This window comes from Vipera berus (genome assembly GCF_964194415.1).
Source record: "Vipera berus genome assembly, chromosome: Z".
Lineage (NCBI taxonomy): Eukaryota > Metazoa > Chordata > Lepidosauria > Squamata > Viperidae > Vipera > Vipera berus.
Window position 1 is genome coordinate 113,548,307 of NC_138205.1, and position 15,846 is coordinate 113,564,152.

At 36.7% G+C, this 15,846-nt stretch overlaps 1 protein-coding gene across 12 annotated transcripts in view; it reads left to right on the top strand.

The window, feature by feature from the left end:
- Positions 1 to 15,846, top strand: part of SVIL (supervillin) — a 180,487-nt gene that overhangs the window by 100,101 nt on the left and 64,540 nt on the right. For 6 of the 12 annotated variants that reach the window (XM_081345230.1, XM_081345235.1, XM_081345237.1 and 3 more), the window contains exons 3-7: positions 3,791 to 3,882; positions 7,392 to 7,449; positions 7,567 to 7,718; positions 9,236 to 9,896; positions 13,364 to 13,447. In XM_081345230.1, coding sequence (XP_081201356.1) covers positions 3,791 to 3,882; positions 7,392 to 7,449; positions 7,567 to 7,718; positions 9,236 to 9,896; positions 13,364 to 13,447 — 1,047 coding nt within the window. The remainder of the gene's footprint in view (positions 1 to 3,790; positions 3,883 to 7,391; positions 7,450 to 7,566; positions 7,719 to 9,235; positions 9,897 to 13,363; positions 13,448 to 15,846) is intronic. The other 6 variants (XM_081345238.1, XM_081345234.1, XM_081345240.1 and 3 more) reach the window with 2 other exon arrangements.

Sequence of the window (15,846 nt, forward strand, 5' to 3'; positions counted from 1 at the left end):
GACAATGTTCCTCCAGGCCTTCCTGTCCTCTACCATCTTCTGGAGTCCATTTAAGCTCACGCCTACTGCTTCAGTGACTCCATCCAGCCACCTCATTCTCTGTCGTCCCCTTCTTCTATTGCCCTCAATCTTTCCCAGCATTAGGCTCTTCTCCAGTGAGTCCTTCCTTCTCATTAGGTGGCCAAAGTATTTCAGTTTTAGCTTCAGGATCTGGCCTTCTAAAGAGCAGTCAGGGTTGATCTCCTCTAGGGCTGACCGGTTTGATCGCCTTGCAGTCCAAGGGACTCGCAGGAGTCTTCTCCAGCACCATAGTTCAAAGGCCTCAATTCTTTGGCGCTCAGCCTTTTTTATGGTCCAGCTTTCACTGCCATACATTGTAACTGGGAAGACCATAGCCTTGACTATACGCACTTTTGTTAACAGGGTGATGTCTCTGCTTTTTAGTGTGCTGTCTAGGTTTGCCATTGCTTTCCTCCCCAGGAGCAAGCATCTTTTAATTTCTTGGCTACAGTCCCCATCTGCAGTGATCTCGGAGCTCAGGAAAATAAAATCTGTCACTACCTCCATTTCTTCTCCATCTATTTGCCAGGAATTGAGAGGGCCGGATGCCATGATCTTGGTTTTCTTAATGTTAAGTTTCAACCCAAGTTTTGCACTCTCCTTCTTCACCCACAACAAGAAGCTCTTTAGTTCTTCTTCACTTTCTGCCATTAGAGTGGTATCATCTGCATATCTTAGGTTGTTGATATTTCTTCCGGCAATCTTAATTCCAACTTTTGATTCATCTAACCCTGCCTTTCTCATGATGTGCTCTGCATATAAGTTAAATAGGCAGGGCGACAGTATACATCCTTGCCGGACTCCTTTCCCAATTTTGAACCAATCAGTGGTTCCATGTCCAGTTCTCACTGTTGCTTCTTGGCCCACATATAGGTTTCTCAAGAGACAAATAAGATGGTCTGGTATGCCCATCTCTTTAAGAACTTGCCACAGTTTGTTATGATCTACACAATCAAAGGCTTTAGCATAGTCAATGAAGCAGAAGTAGATGTTTTTCTGGAACTCCCTAGCTTTCTCCATGATCCAACGTATGTTGGCAATTTGATCTCTAGTTCCTCTGCTTCTTCGAAATCCTGCCTGTACTTATGGTAGTTCTCGGTCCACATACTGCTGGAGTCTAGCTTGTAGGATTTTAAGCATAACTTTACTAGCATGAGAAATGAGTGCAATGGTGCGGTAGTTTGAACATTCTTTGGAATTGGAATGTAAACTGATCTTTTCCAATCCTGTGGCCACTGTTGAGTTTTCCAAATTTGCTGGCAAATTGAGTGTAGCACCTTTACTGCATCGTCTTTTAAGATTTTGAATAGCTCAGCTGGAATACTGTCACCTCCACTAGCTTTGTTGTTGCTCAGCTTTTCTAAGGCCCACTTCACATTCTAGGATGTCTGGCTCGAGGTCAGTGACCACCTCATTGTGATTATCAGGGACATTAAGCTCATTCTTGTGTAGTTCTTCTGTGTAATTTTGCCATCTCTTCTTAATCTCTTCTGCCTCTGTTAGGTCCCTGCCATTTTGGTCCTTTATCATGCCCATTTTTGCATGAAACGTTCCCTTCATCTCTCCAATGTTCTTGAAAAGATCTCTGGTCCTCCCTATTCTATTGTTTTCTTCTATTTCTTTGCACTGTTCATTTAAGAAGGCATTCTTATCTCTTCTAGCTATTTTCTGGAATTCTGCATTCAATTGGGCGTATCTTTCTTTTTCTCCCTTGCCTTTCACTTCCCTCCTTTCCTCAGCTATTTGCAAAGCTTCCTCAGACAGCCATTTTGCTTTCTTGCATTTCTTTTTCTTTGGGATGGTTTTAGTTGCTACCTGTTGTACAATGTTGCGAACCTCTGTCCATAGTTCTTCAGGCACTCTGTCTATCAGATCTAATTCCTTAAATCTATTTGTCACCTCTACTGTATATTCAACAGGAATATGATTTAATTCATACCTGAGTGGCCTAGTGCTTTTTCCTACTTTCTTCAGTTTAAGCCTAAACTTTGCAATGAGAAGCTCCTGGTCTGACCCACAGTCAGCTCTTGGTCTTGTTTTTACTGACTGTATAGAGCTTCTCCATCTTTGGCTGCAGAGCATATAGTCAATCTGATTTCTGTGTTGACCGTCTGGTGATGTCCATGTGTAGAGCCGTCTCTTGGGTTGAAAAGAGTGTTTGCTATGACCATCGTATTCTCTTGACAAAATTCTATCAGCCTGTGCCCTGCTTCATTTTGTACTCCAAGGCCAAACTTGCCTGTTATTCCAGTTATCTTTTGGCTTCCTACTTTAGCATTCCAATCCCCCATGATGATAAGGACATCATTTTTTGGTGTTAATTCTATAAGGTGCTGTAGGACTTCATAGAACTGGTCAATTTCATCCTCTTCAGCACTGGTGGTTGGGGCATAGACTTGGACTACTGTGATATTGAATGGTTTGCCTTGGATTCGAACTGAGATCATTCTGTCATTTTGAGGATTGTATCCCAGTATTGCTTTTCCTACTCTTTTATTGACTATGAAGGCTACTCCATTTCTTCTGAGGGAGTCTTGCCCGCAGTAGTATACCTGATGGTCATCTGAATTAAATTCACCCATTCCTGTCCATTTTAGTTCGCTGATACCTAAGATGTCGATGTTCAGTCTTGTCATCTCTTTTTTGACCACGTCCAGCTTTCCTTGATTCATGGATCTTACATTCCAGGTTCCTATGGAGAAAAAATCTTTACAGCATTGGACTTTCCTTTCACCACCAGACACATCCACAGCTGAGCGTCCTTTCGGCTTTGGCCCAGTCGCTTCATTCTTTCTGGCGCTACTAGTACTAGCCCTCTGCTCTTCCCCAGTAGCATATTGGACGCCTTCTGACCTGAGGGGCTCATCTTCCAGTGTCATATCGTTTTGCCTTTTGGTACTGTCCATAGGGTTTTCATGGCAAAGATACTGGAGTGGGTTGCCATTTCCTTCTCCAGTGGATCACATTTTGTCAGAACTCTCTGCTAAGACCTTTCTGTCTTGGGTGGCCCTGCACGGCATAGCTCATAGCTCCATTGAATTACGCAAGCCCCTTCGCCACGACAAGGCAGTAATTCATGAAGGGGAACCTTGTCCTAGTAACCTTTTATTAGCTTTTAATATGAAATAACGATTGGTTTGCAGGTTTGTATGAGAGTGGACAGTTATTTCTTAAGCAATCTCATACCAAACCAGCTGATGTCCCCAAATAATTGGATTGAAATCTTGAAAACCCCTAGCTAGTATGGCTGATAGTCAATGGTTATATGAATTATATCCAACGTATCAAAAGCTAGGCAGAATCAACATATTGAATTTTGCTTGGAGCTTTAAGAATTGGAAGTTTTAAGAATTGGGAGGTTTAAGAATTGGAAAATTTCTCACTGTGCCAAGCAAATATTTGGCTGTTCATTGAATATAGAGAGGATATAAATTCTTGTTGTTCATGTCACCATAAAAACATAAAAAGAGAAGTTTCTGAGAAGGTTAGTATCTGTGTTATGGGATACTATGTTCCATACTAAAATCAAAAGAATTATCAGTTGCAAAACATGATTGTATGAACTATAATTTTGTAATTTCACTTCTTCATATTCTGGCCAATGTTGAGAACTGGTCCTGATCTTCTTTACTCCATATTATGTGTATGATAAAAATAATCTCTGTGTTTTAATATACTGTAACTAGATTAATATCTAGAGCTTTGTTAAAACATAATGATGATGCTTCAGTTTTCAGAAAGAGTTTTCATTTGAAGATAAAGAAGACTTTTCAAACAGCACTAAAGATATTGATGCCAGTCTTTTAGCAGTGTTGCCAAAAGGTACGTACAAGGCTTGTAATAGTCATGTTTTCTTTATAAACAGCATCATAATGTATGTACTATAAGACACTTAATTTTGGAAGTGAATGTATTTCAGTCCATGCTAAATGTGACAAAGCAGAATAAACATTTAATATATATTCTTCCAACAGTTCAGTTTTAGTACCCAAACAATAAAACTCAAATATCCATCAGCTCTTTGCTATGAATATCATTACTTCGTTGTTTGGGTGCAAAACCTGAAATGGGGAGACCATTTATTAGATGTTTATTCTGGCATGCCACATGTAAGCTATAAAGGATCAGTTATATTTAGAATCATAAATTATTCTTAAAGAGATTTGTCTTTAAAGTCCCTGCCTAACTGCAGTTGTTTAGAATCATATATTTTGTTTCATTCAATGACTTGCATCCAATTAGATCTCTAAAGTGGGCATAATATTATGTGATATCACTGGAATGAGCAGACCTGAAATTTTTTATCAGAGAATTTGGGGGGAAATTAAATAATGAACATTTGGCCCTTAATACTCCACTAAAACACACACACACACACACACACAAACACACACACAAGGGAGGGAGGGAGGAAGGGAGAGGGAGAGAGGTGAGGAGGAAAAATTCAGACAATTTGTTAGGAATTGGGATTTGAGAAGTGTGCTTAATACCTAATTCATCTCTTAAAACACCTCCAGCTCCCCCCCCCACACACACATACAAATTGGTGTAAATATTGACTCCATTCTCACCCTGTTTAAATGTTCACCCTGGAGCTCAGTGTGCTGTAACTACAGATCCACTCCAGATAACATTGAGATGTGATTCGCTGCTTATTATAGAAGAAGGCAATTGCTGTTTTGCACAGGTGTAGATGATCAGACTGTAGTTTCCCTTAACCGCAGCTATTCTGTCTTTGAATCTTTTGACTGTTCTTGATAAATGTTAGTTACCACATTGCTTCCCTGAAATGATTGAGGTTCCCATTGCAACAGGAACTAGTCATAAGTGGAGCAATGCATAAAAAGAATGTTCATAGGCTTGTTTATATGAATTTATAGTAATTTTTCTTTCTTTTGGATATCATTATTAAACTATGCTATATGCCTTCCTCTTGTGGCTGGAATAAGGCATTTAGTTTTGCTTTTAAAAGAAATTGAAAAATACTGTCCTGAGATCTGTATCTAAGAGGAAACATTTTATGTCTTAAGAAGTTTCTGCCAGATATTTCTTCCTTAATTATAATAGGGAGACTGTTCCTTTCTGTAATTTAAAGCTCCTTTAAAGACAGTGATGTAGGCCATAATATGCTGTCTTTTATTACTTTCATATATACAGTATTTGTAGTGTAGTTGGGATATTCCTGGGGCTTTCATATCTCAACTCCTGAAATGTGCCTTTTGGGTTCATTAAACATACTTTGAACAACATACAGCTTTTAAACAAAATGATTACTAATGGAATATATTTTAGCCTAACCCAGTTTATATTATGGAGGCAGCATGCTAAATAAAGTTGCTGCTGACATTCCACATGCAAAATCCATAAGATAAAAAGATTTAAGAAAATCTGGGGCAGATCACTACTAAGGCACATACTTTTAAAATGCCTTGTCTTTCTTTTCTAAACATTCTGTTAAATTGTGCTGGGTGGGGAATTCTGAAAATTGAAATCCACATGTCTTAAAGTTGCTAAGGTTGAGAAACACTGGGCTAAACCTTATTTAGCATATCTGTATGAAATTACTTACCTTTAATAAAATTGTGAAAGGAGTAAATAGGTGATTTGCACTAGTGTCATATACACTGTAGGATGTGCAGAAAAAGCACCACTTAATGTGTCTTCCAGGATAAGATTGTATGTATATTTTTATGTGTACCCTGATGTGAATTTTACTTGTATGAATATATAGCAGACATCTGTGTATTAACTTGTATTGACATTAGAATTAAAATATATTAACAATTCTCTATGCAGATAGCATCTAAACTAGGTAATTGATACGACCTCTCTGGAATTTAAAACATGGAAAATGCATAGCCCTAGATAGATTTGGGTGTGCTATTTTTGTCTCAGGTCTTGCTTAGAAAAGATTTGTGAAATACTACTCAAGGCCACTGCTTTTTTTTTGCCTACAAAGTTGCACCATATTTGCCTATAGTACCCAAAGCAAACTGCATTATTGCATCTGTTCTTCAGCAACTCAATTGGGAGCATGGACAAGATAACTATAGAACAGAGGTCTTCAAACTTGGCCCTTTTATGACTTGTGGACTTCAAGTCCCAGAATTCTGAATACCTTAGGCAAGTTGGCTGAGGAATTCTGGGAGCTGAAGTCCACAAGTCATAAAAGGGCCAAGTTTCAAGGCCCCTGCTATAAAGACTTGTCCAGGGAGTCATCAAAAGTCAAGACTGATTTGAAGATACAAAATGTTAGACTCTCCTGACCATGCATCTAATAATGATCATTTTGATAATATTACTACCATTGCTTAATTGCCAATGTATTTATATTTATTTATTTAATCAAACTTACATAGCCACCCAACCCCTGAGCAGTGTACAACTTAAGCAATCATAAAAAGTTATAAAAATATAGACAATCATTATTAAAAAAATAAAAATCATTAAAAGAATTAAAATTACAGACCATAAACAGAGAAGTATAACAATCACCTATTACCCATAATGAGAAAAGCCACCTTAAAATGTTGCTGGCTCCCCGGAACCCCCAAACCTGGCTAAATAACCAGGTGTTGAGGGGCTTCCTAAATGTTAACAAGGACAGAGCTTACCTAAGGTCAGAGGGAAGACCCTATGGGAGAGAGGTCCCACCTCCTAGGCCCCATCCAGTATAGGTCCCTCTCAGATGAAATCCTTAGCAGATCTCTATCAGATCTAATAGGATGGGCTAAGATAATCAGGAATTCCCTCAGATAATCTGATCCCATGCCATGAAGGGCTTTAAAAGTCAAAGCCACCATCTTGAACTAGCCTGGGGAAAAAACCTTGCAGAGAAGAGGTGTGACTTGCTGTTCTAAAAATCTTTTGTGGATATCTGCTATGGAAGAAAGACAATTAAGGTAATTCAACAAATATATCTTTTAAGATAAGGAATAGGTTGTAAAACATTTTTCTTTTATACATCAAGATTGGTGCATGACTACATATCATTATGGAACATTTTAGGTATAAGTTAGAACAGTATTCTTTTAACTGGACTTCAACTTCAGCCAACTTCTCTGACTAAGGTATTCAGAAAGCTGAAGCTCACATATCACAAGGCTGAGAAACACTGAGTTAGAGTGTTAATATTATTCTGGTAGAGTTAGTGGCTTGCAAACTTTTGCATAATACAAATCCCATGGAAAATATGAAAGATGAACTGAACAAGGAAATAATTGGTAGGTGTTCACTATCTCATTTAATTTATATTTATGAAAACACAAGCATTTCTTTTTACAGCTATATTGTTTCAAATTTCAAATGTTTATTTTATTTTTATTTTTTAGTTTCTGAATTAAGAAAACTCTTTGAACCAAACAGACAGGATATTTTGGAAATGAAAAGGTATATCTCCATCTTTATGTTAAGCAAAGTAGATGGTTTTGTAAAATTCGTTTTGGCTTCCTTTTCCATAGGTGACATTTATGTTATACTCTCTCATTTTTATCCTCTCTTTTACAGGAAAGAGAGGATAGCTAGGCGTTTAGAAGGAATTGAAAATGATGTTCAACCCGTTCTTTTGCAAAATTGTCCTGGCTTGGTCACCCATCGTTTGTTAGAAGAGGATACACCAAGATACATGCGTGCAACTGATCCATATAGCCCTCATTTTGGTAAGAAATACATTTGTGATATATGTTTATTTTATTTATTTATTTATTTTAATTCCATTTATATCCCGACCTTCTCCGAAGACTCAGGGCGGCTTACAAGCTTAGCAGTTGATGTTGATGTTGTCCAAGTGCTCTCACAAGTTTGAGCTCCTAGAAACTCACTGACTAAGGTGTTATGATATACAGGCTTTGAATGTTACTGTTTTTATCTTATAAAGACTATTAGAACAGGGTTTTTAAAGGTATATTATCATTCAGATATGTCTGTCCATATCAGATCTGAAGAAACTTCTAGAAGGATGGAGATAATTTTTGGCTGGTTTTGTTTCTTCTTGCAACACTCACTGGTACTCTCCAATCTCTTCCCAAAGGTTCTTCAGCTCTCTATTGTAGATACAAATGGTTGTAAACTTACAACCACAGTTGCTACTAGAATTTTGGTTGTAAGTTGTTTTGATTATAGGTTGAGAAAAAGACATGTCCAGGCCCAATTTTCAGTGGTTTTTATGGTGTTCATTAAGTAAATCACATGACTGTAAGTCTAAATCATGTGAGCATTAAGGGGATCACATGGTTGTTAAGTGAATCTGTTCTTCCAAATGGGTGCTTTTTTGCCAGAAATGAGCAAAATACACTGGAAACTGGCAAAAAAAGTTGCAAATTGTGGTCACATGACCCTGAAATGTGATCACAGGGAGGCAGCACAAAGTTTTATAATGGCTGGAAGTCCTTTATAGGTAGTAAAGCAGTTTATTTTTGATAATTTCAAATAACTGTTAAATGATTGGTCTTAAATTGAGGATTACCTGTAGATGTTCATGAAATTGCAAGTCAAAGGAGGTTCAAAGCAAATATTCCTTCTCTTTCTTTAGTGGCACATTGTAAAGGTTCATCCCCCAGCTCACAGTATGTTGTATTGCACAGTTCAGAAGCACAGATGACTTTATAAGGACCTAGAAAAATCTGTTTCCATCAGCATTACAGTTAGCCTGAATATCGGAAGAAAATAAAGCGTTAAAAGTGTAGGATTGCAAAGCTGTGGTTATGTGCTATTTTAAAAAAAACTACAACTCATATTTAGAAATAGCTGTTTTCTAACCTTAAAAACTTAAGGGAATTTTAAATATATTTGTAAAAATATATTTTGTTTGTTTGATTCTGAATGCAGTAGAAATCAGAGAATTGCTGACTCTACAGACGTAACATAACATAACCAAGATCTGAGGGGTTTCCTAACTCAAAAGCAATTGGCAGAGGAGTGAGTCTTGTACCCTAATTCTGTTAAGCTTTTTCTCAGATGTGTTGAGAGTAAAATTCCTAGAATTTCAGCCAGCAAGGTCAGGTATTTGAAGGAGTGTAGCTTGAAAAAAGCTGCCCTGCCTATGTTTTCGCTATAGCTGTGGTACATAGCAATGCTTTAAATTCAAATCATTACTTGGATACTTTAAAGTCCAGCATAAACTTTATGCTGAATATTGGGCCTCTGATACATGTGATTCTTTTTTGTGTTGTTATAGGAAGATCAAATGAAAAGGAATTTTCAGATTCTCTATTAGAAAATCAGCCTAGATCCAGGCATCAAGCAGAATCCACTGCAGGAAAAACAAAAACCCCTTCTTACAGCCCCTTAGTCATGGATCCCCAAGGACTTGAATCCAAAGCTGAGAGGATAGCTAGGTACAAGGCAGAAAGACGTCGACAACTGGCTGAAAAATATGGACTCTCCATTGATTCGGATGTGGATTCAGAATATTTATCCAAATACACAAGGACAAAGAAAGACCAAGATATGTCTGAGAAGAAAGTATTGAAAAGTGGGGGAAAAGAGGATGAAGGTAAAGATCACAGTTTTCCATATTCATTGAGGTTTGAGAATAAGGAGCTGAGAAATGCTGCTTCTGAGTCAAAGGAGTTTCCTGGGCATGATGACCAAGAGAGTTCTCCAGAAAGAGAAAAACTCCATTTGAATGAAGACAGCGAACGAAAAGCCCCTGAATCTGGTTTGAGCAAATACAATATGCCCTCTGCATCAGAGAATTCCACAGGTTTCTCACTTACGGGCTATGACTCTTCCGTAAATGAAGTGCCAAGTATACCAAAACAAACTCAGAGTGCTTCTCTTTCCTCATCAAAGCCAGGAACATCACTAGGTCCCTCCCTGAATGACCCCAAATTAGGGTAAGTCTGCTATTACTGTCATTGTTCACTGAGCAGCTTCGATATATATGATCCTATCCATATATTGTGCACTCAGATTTAATATTAGAGGTATAATAATACTTGGAAATAAGTCATGTTTGATTTAAATTACTAACAATATATACAAAGGAAAGGGGAATGCTTCTAAAATGAGTTTTGAAAAAGAAATTAAAGCAATGATACAGATGAAATGTTATGATTGAAAAGCTCCCTCAAGCATTAGTAGAGAATGCTTGAAAATCCACTGAAGAAGAAGAAAAATATGTATGCATACGTCTTTGTATTTCTATTAAGAGGGTGGAAAAAAAAGCATAAATAATAGCAGGCCAGTCTTGGGTTATGCAACAGAGACTATCTCCTGTTTTTTAAAGCCTTGTTGAGAATGAAAAGAATTTGAAAAAAAATCAAATTAACACTTCAAAACATGACAACAGCAGTGGATAGTCTCAAGCGATAGAGAAAGTTCACTGGAAGTTATTGTTTAAGAATATCTGAAGGGTCACTTTTTCTTCTCTGTATCATATATTATACATGGGAAATGCATGATTCATTCTTTAATAACCATTTGCAAAAGTGTTCTTAAGTGTTTTGTTTTGAGGTAAGAGAATAATCTATCTTGGAAGATTTAAATAATAACCCTATCCCAGGGGATTAAAATATTTTAATAGTGCTGACATTTATTAAAACCATTCATAGTAGAACTAGTAGATGACAATACAGGTAGTTCTTGACTTAACTGAGCCCTGAATTGTGGTTGTAAGTCATTCCAGCTGTTAAATGGGTCATCATGTGATTATGCCTGATTTTACCACATTTTTTACTGTAGTCATTAAGCGAATACCACATATGTTAAGCAAATCCATTATGTGCAATGGCTGTTTTTTACCAGAAACTAATGCCAAGTGCTCAAAATGCAATCATGGGACTGCGGGGCAGGGGGTGGGGGAGCAACTATTAGAATGTTAAATCCAGGTCATAAATACCCTTTTTAGTGTCCAATAAAGTTTAAAACTGTTGCTAAGCAGCCAGTCATAAGTCACATTTACTAACTATATAATTATGGCCATATCAAACATTCAGGACATACAAAGTTTTGTATCAATAATGACATTTCAAAGAGTAACAGACAAAATCAAGATCAGGCAAAGGGTTTCTAGATATTAGGCCAAGACTTAAGATTTAAGAAGCAAAAGGTACAAGATTGATTCAGGAAAACAATTGGTCCAGCTCCATGTAGTTGTCAGGCCAGGAGAAAGATTTATGCTAAATGAACTCAGCCTACATCAGAACTCAGCCAGCTTTGGTCAATCCTGATTGTATAAACTGGATTGCACAGCACTGAGCCACCAGTACGCCCCCAAATACATCTTCCCTCTAAATAAACCTCCTGAGAAGTTGAAATTAGGCGGAAAAAAGCTTTGGCACTATTTCAGTAAAACGAACAACTTTTGGAATAAGCTTTGGAGTGTATCATGATTTTTGAATGTTGATTCAATACACTGTTTCCTATCTAAGATAGTCAGTTGGAGAAGCACTACTTTATAGTACTTAACATCCACTTCTCCATATAAGTACTCTGGATTCATTGTATTCAACAAGGGTTTTAAACTGGCTGCAGCAGACATTATCTTTTTATTACTTTATGGTCACTTAATATAAATTCTGTAGAGTACATTTAAACAACTTTATCAACCCTTTTATTATGCTTTCAGAGATAAAGCAAAAGTGCTAGCTCTTAAAACTGTCAATTCATCAAAAATTCTAAACCAATGAATTATCAAGAAAATAAAGCTTTAACCATAGATTTTGATCTGTACAGATGACAGTTACTGCCTTTTTCAATGATGCCTTCCATGAATTCACTTCTGTTTTATAAAATTGCCCATAGTCTGGGTAGAATTTTATATCTGATCTGAAGAAATCATTCCTAATTGCATTTTTTCCCATTTCTTTGCCCAGTGTTTCATTCTCTTCAGTTTAAAACAGCGGCCCCCAACTTTTGGGGCACCAAAAGACCGGTTCCAGGAAGAGAGGGTTTTCCATGGACCGGATGGGGTGTGGTTTTGCATGCTGTCTGCAGCCTGCCAATGGGGCTTCTCTTGTTTGCATGGCCCAGTTTCTGATGCCTAGTGCCACAAACTGGGGGTTGGGGACCCCTGGTTTAAAGTATTTGTAAAGCAGATTTTCCCAACAAGTTCCTATCTATACGTTTTGACTACAAGTCTCGTAATTCCAAGGCCAAATACCCGGGAATACATCAAATACATCTGGAATACAACATATTTGGAAACAATTGAATCAAATTTACCTATCCACAAAGAAGATTGGGCTAAGACAAGCACATTGGGAACTCTGTTCCTCTTTTTTGTTATCACTTCAGTCTCATGATTCAGTATTAGTATTTTACCAGTTTTGTAATTTGAAAGAGTGTAGCTTGTAGATGGCTTCAAAAGCTAACAATACTTAGTAAGACTGTGCAGTATCTGGATTTGAAGAAGAAAAGATAATTTGATGTGTGCATTGGTATATGTATGTTGCATCTTTGACAATTCCTAAAAACATACAGTGCTGATGAAATAGTGCTGATGAATGCACCCCAAATTTCATTTTCACTTTTGTATCCTGATCACTACACTAGTATTACTTACTTTTACCAATGTCAGCCAAGAAAAAGTAGTTGCTATGAGAAGCTGGCCTAAAACAGCTATTCTATAAATTTTATTAATAATGAATTGAGTGTGTGAATTGTTATTAAAATGTATTTTTGTTTCAGTATCAAGGAGATATATATATATTGTTTCAGTGTCAAGTAATGACAAATGGGGCAATCTTATGCATATCTATCTACTTAGAAATAAATCCCATAAATGAAGTTTATTCTCATTTAAATGTATATATTTATTTGTTACAATTTAGGTATGTGGGGAAGTAAAGAATATTCTTGCATCATAGTTTTTCAAGTCAAGGATATTTAAGAGCTTTGAAAATTATGCTTTTTAAATAAAATAAGTTTTTAAAAATAACTATTTTCTCTAATAAAAGATTCAGTCTAACTAATAATATGAGAGATTATAACAAAATGCTTAAGTTTTTAGTTGTCTTATATCTTGATATTTAGAATTCCAATCCCCTTTTAAGTCAATGTATCATTTGTTAATTTAGTGTTATTAACTTATTTTTCCAATATTTCTAATTCAGATTAAACATGTAAGACCTATTTTAGAAAAATATTTCTTTGTGCACACTTCCATATTATGGACTCATGTCAGTAGAAGTATTTTTTGTAGATGGATCCCTAGTTATATTCACATACAACTATTCTTAAGCTGAAAGCTGAAATCTTACCATGAATCATTAAAGTCAGATTTAACTAGGGTCTATAGAGGAGTTGGGTGTACATGTTTTAGATATTATCTGAACATTTTCTGAAGTTCTATTTTCTGTAGTAGTACAGGGAAAACAAAAGCCGATTGGTTTCTTCAGAAAGATTCAGATGGTGACACAACTTCACTGATCAACTGGCCCTCCAGGTATTCTACCATGTAGATGTGTGGTGTAAATAATAACTCAGCTGTAATCTTGCCCTCTTTTTTCTTTCATCCATGCTCATTTTAACAAATGTCATTAATATTTATTGATGGCATGGAATCATAAAACACTGTTTGTAGTTAATGGACCATTTTGGTGCACAGTGTTCCCTTAGGAAACCCTGCTCACTCACAATTAATTGATATTTATTAATAGAAATTGTTCCATAGCTATAGATATAGTGGAACTGTCTAAATTTAAGCTTTCTTTTCACAGTTTTATGTCATTAACTTACTTCTTTGCCTTGCATTCAGTAACACAACAGAATAACAGCCTGTGAAAAGTTGCAAGTACTAAATGCAGAAATGTTTCCATACTGGGTTGTTTCCCATAATATTTAATTCAGTAGCTTTTTTTAGAATTATGAAAATCTTGATGCTTACATATAGATAAGTTATTCTCAGTGAAGGAGCCTTCATTGACTAACAAATGCTAGCACATGGCTAGCTTTAATAAGCATATGACAAATTCACTATGTTTAAGGATTTCAGCGACTCTTAATCACAATATTGATATATTACTTCCAGAAACATGAGCTGCATTTTTTTCAGTAGCACAAAATTAAGAGAGCCAGTTTGGAACAGTGGTTAAGACACCAGGCTAATAACCAGCAGTTTGTGAGTTCTAGTCCTACTGAGGTTTTTTATTTTTATTTTTATTTTAATCCCATTTATATCCTGCCCTTCTCCGAAGACTCAGGGCGGCTTACAATCTAAGCACAAATCAAATGTGCTTAGCAATAGCCTTCATTCTATGTATATGCCTGCTTATTAGAGCTTTCGCCCCCCCCCCAAGCGGCATTATTACAAAGTCAGCTTATTGCCCCCAACAATCTGGGTCCTCATTTTACCTACCTCGGAAGGATGGAAGGCTGAGTCAACCTTGAGCCTGGTGGGATGCGAACCTGCAATAATTGCAGGCAGCTGGTGTTACTTAAGGAGGCATTAGCCCACTGCTCCACCAAGGCTCTTGGTAGAAAGCCAGCTAGGTAGAAAGCCAGCTAGTTACTTTCTCTCAGCTCTAGAAGAAAAAAAAATGGCAAATGGATCAAAACTAACTTGCAGACACCCCCCTCCCAAAAAAGAGGACACAAGATTGGGAGACTGAATAGGACAATGGCAACTGAACTGACATGTCCCAGTTGCAGGCATCTAGGCTGCAATTTTGATAATACCGTAGAATTTTTGAATACATATGCAGTATAGTGTACAGTGTGCAGTACCTTATTTTTTTCTGCTTCATAATTATTGCATATTTTGCAGAACATGTCTTTCACAAATAATACATTTCTATATATTGAAAATATAATAGTTCTATGTGCATACCAAAATTTAAGGTTCTCTTTCCTCTCTGTTCAGAAACTTGGCATTGTTTCTATTTGAAGCAATTAGCCTAATTATACATATGTTGTCCATAATTTTAGAATTTTAGATTCTTATCAGGAAATCTATTAAGCTCCAATTTGGTGCTAAATTGCTTGCCAACACCTTTGTATGTTAGCAGGTTCCTTTCCCAACAGATTCTACTTGTTTTATATTCTTTTAATTAAAAATAATAAATGGAAAGTTGACAAGTATATTTCCAATAATGCTTCAAAGCATTGGGTGTGATGGCTAGGTTTCCCAAGATACTCTTTGCCAGAAATGGTGGTTGACTGCGGCCACAGCTTCATTAGAATGTGTTCATACCTGCTAAGAGAAAAAAGAGACAATAAGATGAAATGGGAGAGGGAAATTCTAGGAGGTTTCAATAAATTATAAGAAACATTTTTACCAGCTTGCCTCCTCCTAAACAAGTGTTCTGTGTTTGGATACACTTCCCACAACAGACAGTTTATGAGTGCATATTTCAAGCTGTCAAAAGTGCATGTATTTCTGCTGTTCTGCAAGAATTTTGGAGTTTTTTATACTGCAAACATTAGAAAATGGCATGTTCAACACATTTCAGAACAAATGGCCTAGTTATGTGTTTCAGGGATGTAGGTAGCTAGACTATACATTTAACTATTCTTAATTTGGCCATATTGGGCTCCGTATCCATCCTAGCAAATTAACATTGTAGACCATAAAAGTTAAAAACACCTTGTTTAGTGCATGAAAATAAAAAATAGATGGTGGCTACACTGAAATCAGTGACCAGAATCATGACATGAGTGTGTGTGTGTGTGGGGGGGGGGTGAAATTGGCAACAAGTAGTTCATGGAAAGTTCTCTGCGAATTCCTGTTTTAACAATATCTAATACTTTAATGTTGCTGTCTCTTCCCAAAGTTGGTGCATGTTTATTTCTCTCTTTCTCTTTTTCTTAGTTACAGCTGAACCACTTTTTAATCCATTTTTCTTT